Consider the following 20,985-nt stretch of genomic DNA (forward strand, 5'->3'; position numbering starts at 1 on the left):
TTATCTGACAGTAAATAACTTTTATTGCATTTTGACAGTTTCTGTGACAGTGACATGCTGTTTAATACATTTTAAGGATATTTTTTGTAATTAAAAAGACTATTCTTTCCATGCCTGAACACTTACAAAATTGGCTCAGAAACATTTTAAATGTAGTTTGAAGAGTAAGCACAATATATTGTCATCTTTTGGCAACACAGGTGCTGAAGTTGTGCAGTTGGTTTCAGAACATATCGGCAATATACAGTATTATGGTTTCTGCAGGTGTGGTATCCAGCAGGTTTTTTATTCCTCTTTTAGCGCCAGTTCTATGTTTACATAGTAACTGTTGCAAGTTCTTATTATAGCGCCCCCTACTGAAGTAGAATTAGTCCCTTTTGATCCTCCACAAGACTGTGTCAGTGTGCAGCTGCTCCCATTGAAAACCCCTGGTCTATTTACTGTAGCTGTGACTGATAACACAATATATTATCAGCTGACAACAATAAACAGAGCTGCCCACTGGTGTTACCAAGTGTCTACCAAAGTCTTATCAACTTCAGCACACACTGGTCTCTTTAGTTTAGACAATAACAACAAAAGAGTTTTACACCTCTTGTCAACATTGTTAGACCTTACAAATCCATCAAGTGGGTAGCTGCGTCAGCATGCGTAGGCTTCCAAAAGAAGTAGTAAAGGGTTTTGAACCTTTGACCAGCCGAAGAAGGCTCCACAAACTAAACTGAAAAGAACGTTTATTTTCTTCTCTTTTCAACATGGAATAAACCTTTACTTGTTCCATTACAAATCGATCTTCCACAATACTCAAAGATTGATGTTGTGAGTCCATGTGTTAACATGTTGACCTTAGCCATCATTGTAAAAAAGAGAGCTTGTTGCCTGGGTTAGATGTGGAGAATTGCCTTAATTGGCAATTAAAGCAATCTTTGTGTCTAAAATGTCCTATTTTCTAATTTTGCCATTGAACATATCTGATTTCTTCATCCCTAAATCACTAGTATCAGTTTTTCAGGTTTTCTCAAAAGTGTTCTGACCTAAAGTGGACAAGAACATATTTTTGCCTTCATGAATTATAAAATATAGCTCTGATGGTTCAATACAAACCATGAAAAGGTTAGTAGATCCCAAAAGAGCAGATTAACAGTACTCTGTTGTTTCTACATCTTTTTCAGCCTTGTAGCATGTATTCCTTACTACAAACTCCACAATTTAATAGCATAGCAAAGAGGAAATATGGAAGGAAAATTGTAGCACTGAACAAAAAAGCGGACATATTTGAAAAACATTTAGACTATAACCAGCAGTCACAATTCTCAAATGATGATTATTTAACTGTGATTATGCAAAAATGTGTACAAAAGACAACATATCATTACGCAATATTAAATATTAGTGCTCTATACAACAGAAAGATAAATAGCATACAAACATTTGAGATTCACAAACTGTTGCATGCATGACATTATTTTAAGGATCGTAAATACATACTTTTGAAAAATTAATTCTGTCAAAACAATACATGATACAATTATACTTGGTTTTGTCTGTTCATTCTGCTTAGTGAAATAGCCAGGTATTACGCAAAACAGTCGTTTTCTTTTTTCTAGTGACAGTGTGTACCAGTCAGGACTGATTCAGTCATGGTGATATGTAAAACCACATATTCGTCTTAGAGACAAATAAAGGATTGGTCACTTCACTATTGCCAATTCACTGGTAATGAATGACTAAAGTATTTGCTGTGTGTTTCTATTTACTTTGGGGATTATCAATAGCAGTGGGATGAATGATGATGAAGACTGTTTTAAGTGGAAAGTTTGTGCAACATTTTAGTCATAGTAAGTCATTTTAGTCTTTGCTTGAAAATCAGAAGACTTGATGGTAACATAACAAGCAAAGAGTAGGATTTTTTTCACTTTAAAATATGCACTTTCCTACCATTGCAAATGCTAAAATGAGGCAACATCAATGCCCAGATTCAGTGTAAGTTACTCCCAATACCCTGTGCAAATTGTTTAAACCTTAAAATAAGTTTAGGTACCAACAAACTGCACTTAATATGTCTGTATTTCATTTTTACGTCATACAGAAATTTCTTGTCATATGTGTTGAAAGGCAGTGCAGAAAAATACCACATATAACAAATATCTTTATATTTTATATAATCTATTATAAGGCCATTTAAAATATTTGTAGTTGCATGTTTTACATTTATGGGAAAATAAAATTGTCAAGCAATTAAAAGATATTTTATAATATCAATATATACAGCATATATAATGTATCTTTTAATTTGCAGACGCTTTGAATCAATACATTGCTAAAATTCAGTCACTCCTCTTCAGTACTTCAGGTCAAGCTTCTTCTTTAGTTGCTGGCTTGTAGATAACATTCTGTCTTGAATCCTTTTGGAATCTACAGAAACAGCATTTTGTGTAAGTATGAATTGAATTAAGACATTTGTGATTATAGTATATAGTATTTTATGGAAATATGTTATTGTAATTGTCTGTAGTCTGTAACATAAATCTCTATTTGCTTACTACTTCTTCTTTGCTTTACTTAAATTGTTAGCATTTAAAACAATATCTGCAAAGGAATCAGGAAATCTGAATTCATAATTACCTTGAGTATTTTTTCCGTTGCTGAACTGCATAAATTATGAACGATAACAACGTGATTGCAAAAAGTGCTCCAAAGGCAATTGCCAGAATGTATCCTGTAAGATAAGAAATGCAATTAGCAGTGACTGTTTTCATATCATACTTGATTCATACTGTACACAACAAATTATTCTAGACATTTGTGATGGGATGGGGTTCAAAGATAAAGACAAGTAAAGTTATTTTGTGGAATTTATAACTTTCTTTAAATTCTCAGTGTTATATTTTATGATGCTGCAATGCTGCATATTTATATGGTATTCAGACCTGGAATATTGTGGACAGTCTTTAACTACAGGTTGTTCCGCTCTGTTAACCTGTTATTCATCATTGCAGCTGATCTCTCAGTGACCTCATTAGCCAATTATTTGAGCAATTAATTTGTTTTGTTTTCCAGGTCTGATTGACCTTTTGGGCTATCCATGAACCCATGTGAAGAAAATTCCATGTTTTTTGTATTGCAGGCCCCTGGTTACTATAGTGCAGTTGAGGTTATAGTGTACTTGTGTAACAACAGGACTGTACCTCTGGAGAAACCTTCTTCTTCCCCTGTATAAAACAGAAACAGAGACTGTCTTAAATTGGTAAATTATCATAACACAATACCAAACAAGTTCGATCATCAGAAAGGCCATTGAAGAGAATAGGCCAAACAGCTATCAAGCTCTTTTGGTTTTATTTCCCTGTAATCTCATTCATAGCCAGTACTCTTTGTATTAGGACATCCCAGAATTACATCACCTCGGCACTCTTCCTTTCCTGGAAAAGGACAATTTGGAATAGCCTCTCAAACCTAATCTGAATGTCTCCAGAAGGTCTGAGAAAATTGGAGCACCTAATGAAAACCCATCAGAGGACAGGAAGAACATACAAAGTACACACAGGTACTTGTTAACACATGGAGAACATGCAACCTTCACACAAACAGATCCACAATCAAACTGATGGTCCTGGAGTTGTAAGACAGCAGTTGCAAGACGCCACCATGTCAGCCTACAGTAAAACTTATTGTACAGTGCTGCATACATCTTTTTAAACTAGTATCTAGTTTATTTTTATTCATCCATTCTTTTAAGGCCTCCTATAGAGAAGGTCAAATTATAAATATATAATCTATATGAATACCAAAACTAGAATTCCAGAATGTGTGGTCAATTATTCAAATTATCATGTTATTCAACTTGAGAATCAACTCAGCTTTGTGCTTCATTGAAAAAAGAAAGTATGTAGTATTTAAAGTATTAGTTAGTATTTGGTAATAAAATAAATGTAATATGCTCTATTAAGTAGTGTTCACTAGATAGGATATAACATCCACAGAATCAACAGTGTTTGTTTTTAATATATAGATATATCAAGTTACATGCTAATACCTGGAGAAGGCTCCACGGCCGAAACGTTGTGTTTTCTTTCTTTTTTTTCAGCATGGAATAAACCTATTACTTATTCCTTTGCAGCCTGCACATGCTGACACAGCTACCCACCTGAACTATCAAGTTACTGTTTCTACTAATCTAGTTTTAGTAACTAGTTCTAGTATAACATTAATAATAATTACAATAGATAACTAGGCTTTTAAATAATAATACAATAATGATAATACACAAGTGCAGAGTGAGTTTATGGTGTTTCTAGAGGAGATGATTAGTATTAAGTGTATTTAGTGTAAAATAGTATTTTATCAGTTGGTTTAAAACACATAAACCAAATTCAATGGCTAATAAATGCTACTCAAGTCGCTTCCTGTTAAATCTCTTTCATGGCATGAAGCGATTAAATAATTAGAAGTATAAATCAAAGTACTAAATATTAGCATTTCTTTTAAAAAGCTATACATAAACTTAAAAAGCTATACAGCTATAAGCTATACAGCACTGTACATTTCTTCAAATCTGAATGTGCTGTACAGTGACATACACAAAAAACCCACCAGCAGTGAAGATAAAATCTTTTCACTGGTAGCACAAGACTTCACATTATTTTGAACCACCAGACTGACTGTGGTCTCACTCACTGGAGTAGAAGTTGTGACAAACCATTTCCCCCTATGTACAGCACATCTTTCAGGTCCCCACTTTTAATAGGTTATAGATAAAAAAGAAGCCCTTCATAGATTAAAATATAGGGTTTTGTAATGAAGCTTTGTTGAACAAAGGTGTACAATGTGATATTGTTTATATTAAACATTCTTCACATATTTGTATAATGGCGTTGTGAGTTTGAATTGTTAGACTACAGTATATGTCTTAATATATGGACATACTGGATTTAAAGTATCCAATGCGAAAATACCACACAAGGTTATGAAGTACTGAGCCCTGGCCTATGAAGAGATCAAAGACAAGAAACTGCCATTATACATTCTACTCAGACACATACTGTAAAGAATGTATGTATCTATTGCATTTTGCGAAATTAAGGAAACAAGACTGACTATTGGGATTATTGTGTTTTTTGCCTTGCTATTAACTACTGCTTTAAAATTATAGTTGTACATAAAAAATGAAGAATTTTAGTTTTTAAAGCACCATCTCTAAAAGTCTCACAAATGAAAAATGTCAGAGGAAGAAATGTGAATATTTGAATGCGTGAGTATAAGCACAAGCACTACTCACCCACTGCATTCGTCGAAGATCTGCCTTTACTAGGATTGTGATTCCCATTGACTTGAGACCCTGCAAAGGGCAGTAGGTGACAGTTTTACAGGTATCCCAGGAGAAACATTAATCATAGCACAACAATTAATCTACAAAAGTGAGAAAAGGCTGGATTTCAAAACACCAAAATAAGCAGACAAATAATATGGTGACCCTAAAGCAAATAATTCTAAAGCCATGCATGTGAAGACATATTAGTTACAGTTAAAGACTTTGTGACATGACAGTGGTGTAAAGGGCTAAGGGTTATCACAAAATACATACCGAGCATTTGTGAGAAGACTATTCATGATTAGTCAATTTAATGTATTTTTCACTGAAGATAAATTTCACTTAAAATACTCAAAATAGCTCTCTTCGCCCAAAGTATTGTATCAAAATGTTAAAAACATGGTAAGTTGTGAAAACATCCTATGACCAATCTTACCATCAAAATTTGGTTTGTAACCCAGTTTTGGACCAAGCGGGTAATTATAAAGACAGATGTAAGTACCCATCTGGCCTGGGTAAGTTCGGAAAGGATCCAGAGGCAAAACAGTAGAGAGAGATACTGCAGGCAGCATTTCAGACAAGGCTCTTGAGCTTTCTTAATTCAGATTTTCTAAATGTTAGATTTCAAAAGTTTTTTGTACTCTTATCTTTTCTATCTGTACAATAAAGAAAATATGAAATCAGTGTGCTATATGGCATCAGGCAGTGTGATTCAGTTTTTTCAGTACCATCTTTTATACTGGTTTCTGGTGAGAATGTGTGGTTGCACAATTCAATGTGCATACGCCATATTACAATGCAATAAATAAAATGCAATACTAAAATTATTTTACTCAGTCAGTATCATCTGACTTGTCCTATTTATCATAGACAGTCTTCAGGAAAAAGAACAAACAACTGTTCTACTAACAGTAGTGAACATTCAAGATATTAGAGTTACTGTAACATTGTCTGAATCTCTCCCATGCTTACCATACCTGCTGGGAAAGTAGCACCAGCATGTCATTGCTGATTTTGTTTTCGGTGTACTGTACTGTGTGTATTCTGTGTTTAAGGAGTGGTTAATTCAATAGGTGAGACCACTGGGTACTGTAAATGATACAGAAAGCAATGCAGTCATGTGTAAACAAGACTGAAGTATGAATCATTATGAATATTATTTAGCAGAGTTTATTTCTTTTTGTGGATCTGCAAAGTTTTTGTACTGTATTTTACAGAAATATTGCCTCCTTTAGAGTTACATAATGCAACCAATAATTGTAATGTTATCTCTGACACAAAGTTTCTTGAGCACTCAGTTTACTTATTAACTTCATGAGGTCAATGTGTCTTCCAGCAAGGACAGCAGAATAATTTGAAAGCATTTCATTCGGGTTAGTAGAAACAGTTAAATAGCATTGTAGTGAACTGGCTTGTTTACTGTTCTTATCTCCTGACTTATCTATTAAGGTCAAGTCAGATATCGTTCATCTAGCGTGACTTTCATGGGAATGCGTCGAAGGAAAATTTCCACAGTTGTTGATATCTATCCAATCTCCTTGAAATCATTTAAATTCTTAATATATATATATACCAAGACCAGTTCCAAGATGCCATTAGGCGGGAGACACAAAGTGCTGCTATTGTAGACTGCAATGCTGACCATTACCTTTTGTGGTTTCTAGAGTCTTGAAAGATGAATAAACTTCTCTCCCATGCAGAAGCTGTGCAGCTCTGAAGTTTCTGGAGAGCAGTGACTGTCCTGCTTTAAGTGTGTCCTCAAGTGCTGCTAACTGAATGATAGGAAAGGGAGAATACATGATCAAAAACAATTTTCAGAAGGCTGAATTTTGAGGCTTTTGAGCAGCTGAAACAGTAAGGTAGAGATCAAGTCCTATGGTCTTGACGTAACGCATTCATGCCTGAGTTCTCTAGTGATTTCAGAGTTCTACATTTAACAATGTCTACATTAACAAACTCTGCTGCTCTCAGTCCACAAGTAAATAATATAAAGCACCTTTAAACACATCTGCAAAACCATGAAGCGTGTAGCGCTGCACTATTCAGCAAAAGTATAGTTTGTGATATAATTGCAATTAATACAAAGTACAAAAGTAAAATTAAGCATGCTCTTCTAGTAACTTGGAAGTTCATTTTTCTAGACAGTCACCTGATAGAACAGATGTTTTAGGGAATATTTATTAGTCAGGATTTCAAAGTTCAAGGAAGATAAAACAACTGTCTAAGGTAAAAGCTGTGCTGCTTGCAGACCTGTTTCCTTGAAACTGAGATTGTGTCATTAAAAACGGTCCAGTTCACTGTCTGAAAGCAAGGAGGAGTGGTGAGTGATCCATTGTAGCGGTAGAAGCGCTCCAGGTTTGGCGGCAAAAGATGTCGGACATTGAAACCAGGAATCTCAGTGTTCGTTTCTGAAAAAGCGTGTAATAGACATTGGATTTCATACAACTCTAAAAGCTCCCCTGATAATATTTATATCAGATTGTTATAGCATTTAAAGTATTTTTCCTAATGAGTTACAAATGCTAGGGTAAACAATTTGAGGTGGAGAAAAGTAGAAAAATGTCAAGGGAGAAATGAGACTGAGGACTGGTGATGAGGTTCTGAACTACAATGACGAGGTTCAGTTATCTTGATTGGCATGCAGCTACAGTATATACAGTAGGTCATTCTCATTTCCTCTGATTGAACCAAGGACCCCAGTGCTGCAAAGCAGCAATACTAATCACTGTGCCACCCAATTCTTATATTATATTTCCTGTATTAAACATTCTTCTTATTTTCATTGATTTCCAAATTTGTGCTTGCTAGGATCGTATACATCTATGAAATTACAATGAGTAGCTGAAAATAATCCCATGTCAAAAGCTTGTAGAAAATAAGTAAATTATCTGCTTTGCTGAATGAATTGAAAAAATGCAAACCTCTCTCTTAATTTTGTACCAAATGAATAGACATCAGTAGTGATTAGTAGTACTAAGAAAAATTATATTGGAAATGATATATGATGCTTCTAAACCATTTTGAAAGAAGGTACACGTACACTGTATATACCGCTCTCTCTATATGATTCATTTTAAATATGCCTCTATGCACAGACTCTAAATGAAAACATAACTCTAACTTCAAGGATATTAAAGTAATTGTCACATATAGCCAGTTCTAAACCTTCTCATGGCCAAATTTCCACAACTATTTTTTGGAAAATGTTTGATACGACAAGAACATTATTTCTGGTGACGTCCATAGTTTATGCAAGAGCACATTGAGAAATATTTATTACAAAAATAAGGTTGTGCAGTTTGCAACAGAAGATGATTAACGTGGTAATAACTGGGCAACTCTAAAGTGATGCGATATTCTGTCAGTTTTCATCAAAACTCTTTTTACACTGCATGCAAATTCTATATATCTACATATATACAGTGTATGATATTAATGGACAACTCTAGGTTTTCATTTGGATTTGTCTTAACATAACAGGAGCCTTGTGAGATTTCCTATCTTTGCCCTGACTTCATATAACCTTTTTCTAAATTTTACAAGCACACTCTTTACTCTTTGGATCATATTGGTAAATCAGCCGTTTTTAAAACCTGTTTCTTGCATTCATTATTGAACACTGTTAAAGAACATTATAACCAAGTTAACATTAACATTCTGCTTATAATTAGATACTAAATGTAGGTAGAACCACATCTTACCTTCTAAACTGACATCAGTAAGAGAAGAAAGGATGTTCTCATAGTTTTCATTTTCAAGCAGACCAATCTAAATTCGGTAAATAACATGAGCAGAGATCAGCACCTCTCGGGATGTTGCTAAACGGAAATGTTCAGAAAGCAGTTTTACATTGAGAATTCGTACTGTGAGCCGTTGTCATCTACACTCCTTTGTCCTTGTGTAGTTCAGAAAGAAAGGCTAGCAGTAGCGTTTATCTAGGCATGTTGTTTAATATAAGTAAACACACAAATAAGACAAGCGATTAAGCGCAATGTCACTATGTCACTGTGCATTATGTTTGCAACAGCAGTGGAATCTCTTACCCCGATGAACCCCCCTAGTACCGCCAGACCGTCCGGCTTTGTTGCTGCTTCTTGTAAACTTGCATACTTGGAGTTGTAGTGAACCACATGGATCTACAACAAAACAGAAGTGTTTCAACAGAGTGATTTAATTAACATTGTAGAAATACATGTAGAAGAGAAAACTTAAAGTTTAGTTTAAACTTACTAAATGAGCAAAAATATGTACAGTAAATCATTCTTACTCATTGATTTTCTGTCAGTTTATTACAAATGCCATGTACTGACAAATGTGCATGTGCGGTTTTAAGAAAGCCTTATTAATCCATTAATATGCGCCCGTTATTAAAATAGGAATTTGGTATTAAGTGTTTTCTTGGTATCTATTACTTACATCTTAATAGCAAAGAAGTGTTAAATTGGTACTTTAGATACTTTAGATACTGACTTACAAGTTAAGGAATTCATTGATTCATTGGGGCTTTTTAAATCTGCCTTTTATTTTCTTCCATTAAACTTTTACAAAGAGGAATTAGCATCTTTTTCCGATTTTAAAAGAACTACATGTGTTTTATATTAGTGGGGAAAATAGAGGAAGTGAAAAAAACTAGGAAATTTTAATTTCTTAGAAAAATGCATATTTCTGTTGTGGAGCAAAGAGGTCAGTGGGGAAAGCACCTGTGAAAAAAGACTAGCAATCTTACCTCTGCTGGGAAGTGGACATTATCAATCGTGTGTTCAGATCCAGGAACCTCTTTGGTTCCCCAATGGAAGTGAAGCTGGGCTGCTATGAACATGTTGTCGAAACCTTGGACTATGTGCATGGTGCTTGGCAAGTTTAGCTGTACTGGAGTAGACATTAAAGTACACAGTCCTGTCATTTATTGTTCTTAATACTTTCCATGATCATTTACCATAAAAATTCAGTTCTGCAATGATGCACCTTGTGGTTTTTTAAAATAAAGAATACTATTTTTCATGCTTTACCTTCTGTAACACTGTTTGAATCGAGTCCTGAAGAAGCAATACACTACAGTATGTGCTCTTGAGCAAGACAAGGCAAATAACACAAAATACTGCTTCAGTGCTAAGCTGCAGGTGAAATAACGCCTTTTCTATTATCTTCACCTACAGAGCTTTCAGTTAGATCTGCATTATCTCTTACAGGGGTGGGGGTTAGCTCAGCAGATTTTAACTTACATGTATGCCCATTATTTTGTAACTTCAGTAACCCTTTGTCTGATAGGTCATATCCTTCAAGAACAATAGCTGGCAGACTGGAGTCATATATTGTTTTTCCAGTTTCAATATTGATTGGAGATTGAGATTTCCCACTACAGTCCTCAAATGTTGAGGGCCACAATTCTTGATCTGTCAAAAAAAGAAAATGATTAACACGCATGTGACCATGTATTATGGTATATATGCCCTATGGTTTACTGCTGGTGGGTAATTTCTGCTTTAAATCCAATGTGAATTTTTTTTTTTCAAATGAAAACAGAACAACTAAATATTAAACAGGTGATAATTAAACAGAAATATCTGAACTGTATTTGCCCTGTTCAGCCAAATGTAAATTTCTTTTAAAAAAATTAGAAAAACAGCTGCTATTTTAAATTATGTTTGACCTTGTAGGTAAGTATCCTGGAAATTAAATTGTCTGATTGTCTGGGATGAGGTGTAGGTTTCTTCTTCTTGTTTCAGATTACTGATACTTATCTGCCCCCTACAAAGAGCTGCTATAGTATGTGCTACAGAGTGGTCAAAGGGTGGAACAGCAGGACTGACTAAAACAGAGGACACACATGAATAACAGCTCTTAAAAGTGCCTGTGGAGTCAGTCTCTTTGACTGAAGCCCATTGCCAACATTTTACTTAAGATTATCATTTACAGTAGGTTTCACACCATTTTATCTCTGGAGATCAAACTCAGAGATTATCAAAGTGGACTTAGTGCTGAAGAAGTACTAGTGAGCAATAATGAATGAATACATAACAGGTCCAAACAACACAAACAAAATGTAAGCCAATGAATTAATATATAATAAAGAGCACCCTGTCTCCCCAGAAAATCAAATTGAATTCATTCAGGGGTATTTTAAAAAATATTTTATTGTAAAGCATGCCCTTAATAAGTAAGTTTTCATTACAAAATTATTGCTGAAGAAAAGCTGACAGAGAGGAAAGTCTTAATATTGTTTATTTAAATTTGACCAATTGTAAAATATTAGTACTACATAATATTAGTAGTACAAAAAATATTTAATTCCTTTGGAGGAAGCAGATATCTTCAATCTTTCAGGGTTATCATTTTTTTAAGAGCAAGAAGTGGCTGTGAATTTTGGGAATCTGAATATTAATTAACTATGACTATTTTAAACACAATAGAAAGCGACATAGCTAACTCAGAGTAAAGTCATACTGTACATATATCTTTAAAGGAACATGTTTACTGGTTATGGTGATTTTTAAAAGGAAATATTAACTATGAATAAGGGGAATCTTAATATTAGCTATATAACAAGGAAAAATTTGCAAAATGCAGTAAAATAATTGATAATTACCATCGTACTTCCAATGATGTGAACCTAAGAGAAAGGGTTGGAAACACACATCAGTTACTGAACAATTACAAAGCAAAGCTGTTATCTACAAAAGCTTTATATATCAACAAAGCTGGGTGAAGATTTTCACTAATGTATTTACTCTTTTTTTCTCTAATGTAGAATCTGGAAAGAGCTCTTTTTTATTACTGCTAAAATAAACACTGTTGCCCAGGACATTTTCACATTTCATTCCTAAAAATCTGCTATGGTAACTTAACTCTGTGTTAAACAATATACTAATATAGCTTAAGAAAACAAAAAAGCTCTTATTTTCAAAGAAGGTTCCGACACTCTTCAAATATGTCAGGATATTTCCCGCCTCAGGATGTACACTTCAAAGCAGCGCTAAGTTTACCGACAGCTCTCTTCCTTCTTTGTGCAGCAATCGCTAATTATTGCTACAGTATGTCAATAGTTAGCTTCATAAAATAAAAAAAAGTATATACAGTATATATATATATCATTAAAGAAAGATCAAAACTTAAATTCTTATGTTGTGCGTTTGAGTTTCCAACTGTGCTTAACAGCAATAAGCCAATAATAAACTTGTGTGCTGGTGAAACAGATATCAAGACACATCCTGATTTGTGGAAGCTCAGCAAGGATGGGGCTGAATATAAATATATAGATATAAGCATAAGTATTTACTCTATATATAGCATTCTTTATATTAAACCAAATTCTTTAAGGTAGATCGTGACTTCTTTCGACATACTGTACATTTGGTTCAGTGGGACATAGAAATACTGTCACAGAACTGATCCTTTCTTTACCTGAAGACTTTACATTTCCCATTTCCCAAAATACATGTAAAATAAAATGAATGTTCTTTCATTTTCAGTTCCACGATCTGAAATCTGCTTAGTAAATAAATACTGACCTTTAACAGAATATAAAGGTTAATGTGTGTACTTAAAAATTTGTCACTATTCAGTACACAATATAATGGAATATAAGGTTGTTAAAGCACTGTTGATATAAGCTGTCGCTGTTCTGGAAGGCTCAGTTAAAAGAGAGTGAGAAAGCAAGTTATAATATTTTAATACCATCTGACATTAAGGGCTAGTCCAGCATATTATGTCTTGATGTTCAGTTACATCTCTGTAATGAAACCCATTGTCAATCATTGTAGTTAGCATTACTGTAGTGCAATAAATAGGACTTTCTTTAGTGACAACTGTACAATATGCAGTATTTTAAATCATTCATCTAGAATTGTGTTATTGGAGGGCTTTATATGATGAAAGGATTAAGACCTGAAGAAGGGGTAAAATTACTATTGAGAAAATAATTACTTTGGCTAGGTTACCAAAGATTTATTTTTTGTGTTTACTTTAAGCATTATTGTATGTTTTTTCAGCCACCTTGTTTAAGGTAATCTACTTAGCAAATAAAAAATAATAACAACCTAGAGAACAGAAAAGGGAAGATTTTCAGTCATTATGTCTCGTAGGTGTGCAGATGCAACCATCTAGAAAGCACAAGGTGTCAGGAGGTATACATGACAAACAGTACAGTGTCGTAGAATTGTTTTTTTAATAATCTGATGCAGGACTGCACTACACTGTTAAACTGCTAGGAGATGCAGTGAATCTTTAAAAGTACCACCGCTGTGTGTGGCTGTCACCCAAATCATTACAGTATTAAATGTTTATTAACCAATTAGTGCTTTCCTGTGCTAATCATACTGTATGTACACTGTACTAGTGACATTTTTCAACTAATACAATGATTATATTGTTGAGACAGGATGTTGCCACCACACCTTTAAAACAGATGCAGTACTACTGTATATGTCACCGTACCGCACTATAACAGTGATGTCATCATGCTGTTTGATGGCATTATCATTTTTTTAATTACATAAAGTATACAGCATTACTAGTCATTAGAAAACATAGTTTTGTTCTAGATTTTGATTATAATAATATATATTATACACATATTGTAGTGGCTTTAAAATCATACAGTATCATACTGTATTTAAAAGCAAATAAACATGGAAAAAACTAAACAGGGGCCAGATTAAAATACATTTTGAGTAGTGATTTAAGTATCTTTGTTGGTTGTGAACTGTACAATAAGTTGAATTGCAGCTAAAACAAGTCTGCATTACAGAAGATTTGAATATTTAAATTACTAACATTGTAATTTAAAGTTGACATACTGTACAGTATGTTGTGCTTGAAAACATTTACAGTATACAATATAATTTTGATGATCAAAACAATAGTTTGAGTAATCTAGATAAAGGCAGTCTGCAAGAACAACGCTAAACAGTACTGTAACGCTTACGGCCAACAGGTACTGTGTAAGAGCCGGCTTACCAGAGCAGGTGACGTCACCGCCCTTCCCAGTAATAGCAGATCTCTCTTTGGCTCACTGGGCTGGGTCCCTGTTGAGTGACGCAGGAGTCCCAGGTTCGAGCCCCTGACGGTGGGGGGCCGACCTAATGTGGCAAGGGCGCCTGCCTGAGCCCCCGTTGCGTTACAGTACTATACTGTAGTTGATGTTCTGTACCGTATAGTATTGTTTGGAAATCTGTGGATATGACTTCACCTGAATCTTTAACATGTGTGGCAAGTTGGGAAATGTAGTCTTTTTGCTCACATATTCAACTCAGGTCATCACCATTTAAAACAAAATGGTACAGTATAGGGTGCGAAGGAAATATTCCTGACTGTTTAAAAATGACCTTTTCAAAATAAAAAATGAATTGAACCAAACATAATCATTCAGAATGGGGATGTACCGGGTATTAAACTGAGAAGAAAATTGTTATTAAAATTCATCAGATATCTGCAGTTTAAAGCAAAACATCCTCAACTTGTATCTTGCTTTGATGAAGGTTAATTCAAATTATCCCGACTTTGCAGTTTAAAGCTCAACATACAGTACATACTATATATGGAATAATAAAGACATTTGTACTCAAGTACAAAAATAAAAGCATGTCATGTTCTTGCAGACATGACATAACAATACGTTGTGGTTAGTGCAACAATTGTTAAACAAATTCCACATTCCAGTTCTCCCAGTGTATACTGCTGCTATAAATTCAGTATTGATGTGAGGGTTTTAATTTACTGTAACAATTAGTAATCTGTCTTGGCAGCTGTTTGGAATCAAACATATTCAATATACAATTTACTGATATAATACCAAAACAACAAATAGAATAAATCTGTGAAACAATCAGCTGTGATTCAAAAGGGTGATTTTTCATTTAGAGATTGCAAGGAGAAGAGTTAATAACTTCAGAGTTACAATACGTAGACTATATCATGTTATGGTCTACCTCTTAGATTTTAAGAGTCTTATATAATTACTTCATATTCTCAGATACAAATAAATATGTAAATATGTATTTTCTACCATGAACTGAACTACCAAACGTGTTTGGAATAATAGTTCAACTCTTGACAATTTGAATGTGAATAAAGAACTTTTATACTCAAAGATTTGCTTCCTGTTGAGAAGAAGCTGGCTGGCAGCTATTCACTTTGTGCAGGTAGTGTCCCCAGCAGAGAAAAGAGGAGAGAGCTGTTCCTAGCACTGCTGATGACTGCTCTGCATGAAGTTAATACCTTGCTTTGGTCTTTTAAAGTCTGTGCAGTTATCTTGTAGGGTCCATCTGCAAGTTAGACAAGTGTGACAACTCGGTTCATCCCAGCTATGGCTTGGTATTGAATATTCTCAGATGGAGAATAAGAAAGTGTCCAACTGTCTTATTTCATTGAATGGGCAAAAATAACGGATGGCTCAAAGACACAAGATTTCTTCTATTGCAGAAAGAATATCTCGGGCAGAATTCTGTACTTCACTGACTCACTCTCTCGCCCTGGTGTCTTGGAGAAAGGTCCTGGCTCAAACTGCTTGCAAACACATGGTTGGAAAAGTCAGATTGCCAGTTTAGTTAGAGAGAGAAGAAGAGCCAGTCAGTTAAACAATGAAAAATAAGTTGTGTTCTAGCTTTTAAAATGCGACATTACAGCTGATGATTGTTTGAGGATTTTGTCAGATATAGTCAGGGATATGTAATCACGCAGCATGCAGGTCCCCCATTGGTGAATTCATCTTTGGGTGATGGACAGTGACCTTTGCTCTGTCTGTAGGAGAAACATACTACAATGGAGCCCAACTGCACTATATATTATTAGATTGTTTTAGGAGAGTGACAGCTTCACAATGCCCCATTCTGTGGACATCTTGGAAAATCAAAATAGGAGCCCTTTTGCTATATTCTTCTGCTTTTAAATAGAGGCTGAAGAGCAAAGCTCTTGGTCAAGGTACAGAAAGAATATCTGGAATATTAAGTAATATTTGATTCTATGTGAAATAATGTGTTTTGCTGATACAATAAAATTAACATCAAGTTTTGGTATGTATAAAATTGTCAGAAAAAGTTGTGGACCCTTAATTTGTTTATATATATGTTAATATGTTTATAATAAAAAAAAATTAGGAACAGTGTCAGCAACAATTGTTGCAAAACAATTAAACAATTGTAGAACAGAATGTGAAATGAATGCCATAAAATTGTGTTTTGGTTTTTAGTAGTAGTACTGTATATATATGTTTCACATTAGGTGTTAAAATGTGTCACATGCCAGAACTTTTATAGTAAAATACCAGAATTAAAATACCAGCATTTTGAATATCATTGACACATACAAGAACAGAGTTTCTAGATGGGTTCTTGAGCCATTCATTCTGCATCACTATGTTTTTTCTCAGTTAATTTGCCATGATTATATTTTATTCAATACCATTTTATAGTGGGCTTAAACGTCTTCCATTAAGTGACAAACATCTGCTGTATTGAATCACCTTTCAAATAAATTAAAGAATTACCATCAACTCTATAAATCAATAAATAGCAGTAACTGTAAGCTATAAATAAGACAGCACATGAGTTTACTACAGTTTACTTTACAGTGTAGGCATGGGTAGTTGATGTGTATAAATACGTATTTGGAATCTTGAACTGATGTTATGTGTGATCTGAATGTTGCAGTCGTATTTCTCAATCGAAAAAAACCCATAACAAATGGTGCAAGAGATAATTTTAATCTTTTATAAGACTACCATATTTCTTCAAATCTAACAGTTTTCAGCTGAGTTTTAATAGTGCCTCGTTAATGCTGCCATTTAAAAAGACACCTTCTGTGGAAGGCCATCACTTCGTATGCTTTGGATATCATAGAACCCCATGTTTTATTTAGAATAAACCTGAGCTATCCCGTATATGCTGATACCCTTTAAAATGCTATGCTTGAGTTTGTGGATCACATGCTCTAGGGTGAATAATAGTAATGTTATAAAGACACTTCCAGCAGGGTGTAATTTCAGAACAGACTGAACTTAACCAGGCTTTCTTCATTCTTGCACTATAATAACTACTGGGCTCTGTTCTCAACAGGTGGCAGATCAGGCATAGTAAAAAAGCTGTGTCCAATTAACACAATATGAGCAATCTAGGTTACTTTCACAATTGCATCTGAAATTAGTTTGCAAACATCTCCTTTAAGACAGAAGTAATTATTCTACTAATATTTGTATTTGTTCAAGAGCAAACCTTTGACAGAAGACACTTTGAGATCATCTATAACAGCACTTTTGCAAAAAAATATTTAGTTCTTGAGTAGCTTGATTAAAGGCACAATTTTGCAACCAAGAAGATTGTAATAAGACTGAAAAAGTGCTTTTGTGAGCTGTAGATGTTATTAATGTATGGGTAAAAATATGAAGTTCCAAAAGAATAGAAACACATCTGAAAAATTGTTATCCCAAAGAGTTGTTGGACTACAGAACAAACTACCCAGCCATAATGCTGAAGCCGATACAAAGACTTTTTAAAAGAAACTGCTGGAAGTGATTATTGGATCAAAGGAAAGATCAAATAAAAACTTTGTATTGTGAATGTACACAGATTTGATACAGTGTGAAGAACCCTACCAATTCCAAGTGGTTTGATTGTCACTGAACAAGCTTTAGAGGGCACAGTTGTGGAGACAAGGTGAATTGAAAAAGCAGGCACGAGTTATGTGCATACTCCCTTCTTTTACTCCAATAATATCTACAACATCTGGAATCGAAATGACTCCCCCAGTGGTGGGAGACATGTAACTATGTTCTGAATTAGAGTGAATCTAGGTCTTTGGAAAATGCTTCTCAGAGATTTTGTGCCTTTGTGATGTTCTTGTATAGCTGTGGCCATATATAGCACATTACAAGACTGTTTTAACTCATGAGTTAAAGTTCCTTGAATTGGTTTTAACCTCAGGGTCATTGTACTGTTATATGATAAATACTTCTAAAAATATCCTGTTTGCTATGCAATTACCTTAACTGTAAGCACTAGATATTAAAGAACAGTCCCTACACTGTTGGTTCTTTCTCAGAAAAATAATTTTTAACTATGCCTTATGATTAAACTAGAGATATTGTAATGTGTTTATCTTACGTTGTAAAATGAGAACCAAAACATAAGTTTTCACTGGAGGTGGGGGTGATGGCTTAAGATCATGGCTCATTTCACAAACTGTAGGCAGAAACACATACTGTACAATAGATTCTGTACTTTTATTGAAAGTGGAGGGCAAAACAGCAAATCAATTGCAGATTTAAACCTGAGATCCAAGCAGCCTGTGTCATCAAAATGGTTTCACTTAGAACTAAGAAGAGGGGATACCATAGTCAGTGTAGTGTACAAACCAGCCATCACCCCTGTTAATGAACAGTGTTTGTGAATACACAGGTAAAGGACTACAGATGAATCTTCAAATAGATCATCCTTCACCATGCCAATTCATTATATTTAATTATTTTATAATAAACACAAGCAGACTTACAGTATAAGCATATGATTTGTCTTTTCTTATTATCTTGAATTTATTGTTTCTTTAATTTTACAACTTCTACTGTATTTGATTTAGAGTTTAATAACCACTTTATATCGGCTTTGGGGAAGATCGGCCCTGGTGGGAGTGTGTACATCTGTGTCTACGTCTGTCTGCCCTGCGATGGACAGGCGTCTTGTCCAAGGTTCACCCTGCCTTGCGCCCGTTGCTTGCTGGGATAGGATCCATCTCCTCTGTGACATCCATTAAAATATGGATGGAAATTGTTATTGTCCAGAACTACATTTGAAGAATTTACGTGTATCCTAATTTTTAAAACTCTGTGTATTGTATGTACTACCGAGACTAAGTGATTAAAGTTTTAAATTGGATTTAGATCACATAAAACTTGAATTATATGCAATTTAAAATTCAAACAGATCATTCCAAATGGTTAAAATGGCATGAAAAGTTTAGAAAATAACTTGGGTTTTGTATAAAATATCAACAACGAAGTTGAAGGTAGTTCTTCATGACAATTTAGTGGACGTTTCTGAAGGCACACAGCTCAGACAATAAAACAGTTTACTGAGGAATTTAATTCTATATGCCCTGCTTACTTCATTTTGTATAATAATAGTTTGATCATTATTTTGTTGACATTAAAACAGAAGAATCAAAATGTAGGTGTCAGAACGGCTGTCTTAGAACAAAACACAGAAAATCCCAGTTTTGAGTCCCTTGCTATTAAGTAGCTTAGTTGAAATACACCTGATCTTTTAATATATAACATGCAAAAGTAGCATTTGTCAGCTTTGTCAGTTTCAAAATAGTAAACTTGGTAAACAAGAGAACCCAAATGCACCGTGGTTAAATATCTGGAAGGTTTGCTTTCACACTAGAATTGTTGAAGCCATGCATTTCATTGAGCTTTTATGCTGTTTGCTTTCATGACTTACTGCGAGTTCTGCTGAATCTGCTTTTTTAGTCCATGAGTAGGTCTTTATTTTCCATACCATTGAACTGTTCAAGCAAAGAAGCTTACAAAAAGACTTTGAAAATCCTATTGCCAGGAAGTGTGAAGGAGAAGCACATTAGCATCACACCATGTATTTGATTAGTTTGGTAAAGCAGTACAGGGCAGCACTGATCTATTTGCTTGGTTCATTTCCTCTAATTCTCTTTTAAGATGTGTTTCACAAGCCGTTAATGCCAGAATTATGGGTTTGCATGGCCAATCAAAATGAATACAACAATGGAATGTCTTCAATAAGTGATTACAAAATGTTGTTTTTTTCTGTAGGTTGAATTCCAGGAGTATCACCGTGGGAATATACTAATTCTGAGCTAACCACTTTTGTTGAAAGGAAATGTCCAATAAGATGTTCCTTGCGTATCAGCAGGAGGTTCACAATTTCCTCAATCAGTCAACTGTTAACAGACATGTACTGGCAGTCCTTTGAAGTTCAATCTCTGCAATGTAGTGTATTTAATTATGTCACATTGGGTTGGGCTTTAAAAGGTTTGATGCTTCTATATAATTTAATGTCATTATTGTGATGCCTTTGATTATTTGTAATTAGACCATTTTTGATGTTGGTTCACTGGTCACGCCTTCTTTTGCCCTACTTCATTCCACATAATTTCTTGAGAAACATTTTCAAATGTGAAGAAAAACTTGAAACACATTACCCTGGGTTTTTAAAATGAGTATTTAATAGCAAATACCATTATTACAACTGATCTGATCATATTTAGTTGTCATATTTTGTACTTGGAATAATTCATTAAAAACCTAAGCAAAATTGTATGTTGCATAACATATGGTCCTGTTGGAGTTTAACTTGATATCACCAGTGGTAGTCATCTATGCATTTTAGGCAAATGTCTGCATCATAATTTACTGTAAATAGCTGTGAGGACAATGAGCACAAACCATGAATGATGGGCTCGCATACATATCCAGAAAAATGCAATTAAATTGCTCTTTCCCTGTTGGGTTAAGGGCAACACACAGTTGTAAGAGGCACAGAAGTGAGTCTGTTTGTTTACAGTACGTAATTCAGTCTGATAAAGTTTAAAGATTAAGAGACTTCTGTTTGTACCACAGACGCTTAATCATGTATTCAGATCTTGTATAACAATTCGAAACACAGTTAGAAAGTTAGAAATGAGAGACACACGTTCTTCCCGTCTGTTTTAAT

The 20,985-nt window shown here is 34.4% G+C and overlaps 1 protein-coding gene across 1 annotated transcript in view; it reads right to left on the minus strand.

Moving 5' to 3' along the window:
* Positions 1 to 20,985, minus strand: part of ca9 (carbonic anhydrase 9) — a 27,873-nt gene continuing 6,888 nt past the window's right edge. Inside the window, exons 2-12 of the mRNA XM_088629718.1 lie at positions 11,898 to 11,921; positions 10,534 to 10,704; positions 10,038 to 10,180; positions 9,355 to 9,447; positions 9,013 to 9,079; positions 7,562 to 7,719; positions 6,960 to 7,083; positions 5,279 to 5,338; positions 3,189 to 3,212; positions 2,626 to 2,719; positions 1 to 2,415 (exon numbers count right to left, since the gene is read on the minus strand). Coding sequence (XP_088485844.1) covers positions 2,355 to 2,415; positions 2,626 to 2,719; positions 3,189 to 3,212; positions 5,279 to 5,338; positions 6,960 to 7,083; positions 7,562 to 7,719; positions 9,013 to 9,079; positions 9,355 to 9,447; positions 10,038 to 10,180; positions 10,534 to 10,704; positions 11,898 to 11,921 — 1,019 coding nt within the window. The 3' untranslated portion in view covers positions 1 to 2,354. The remainder of the gene's footprint in view (positions 2,416 to 2,625; positions 2,720 to 3,188; positions 3,213 to 5,278; positions 5,339 to 6,959; positions 7,084 to 7,561; positions 7,720 to 9,012; positions 9,080 to 9,354; positions 9,448 to 10,037; positions 10,181 to 10,533; positions 10,705 to 11,897; positions 11,922 to 20,985) is intronic.

This window comes from Lepisosteus platostomus, chromosome 4 (genome assembly GCF_059453375.1).
Source record: "Lepisosteus platostomus isolate fLepPlt1 chromosome 4, fLepPlt1.hap1, whole genome shotgun sequence".
NCBI lineage: Eukaryota > Metazoa > Chordata > Actinopteri > Semionotiformes > Lepisosteidae > Lepisosteus > Lepisosteus platostomus.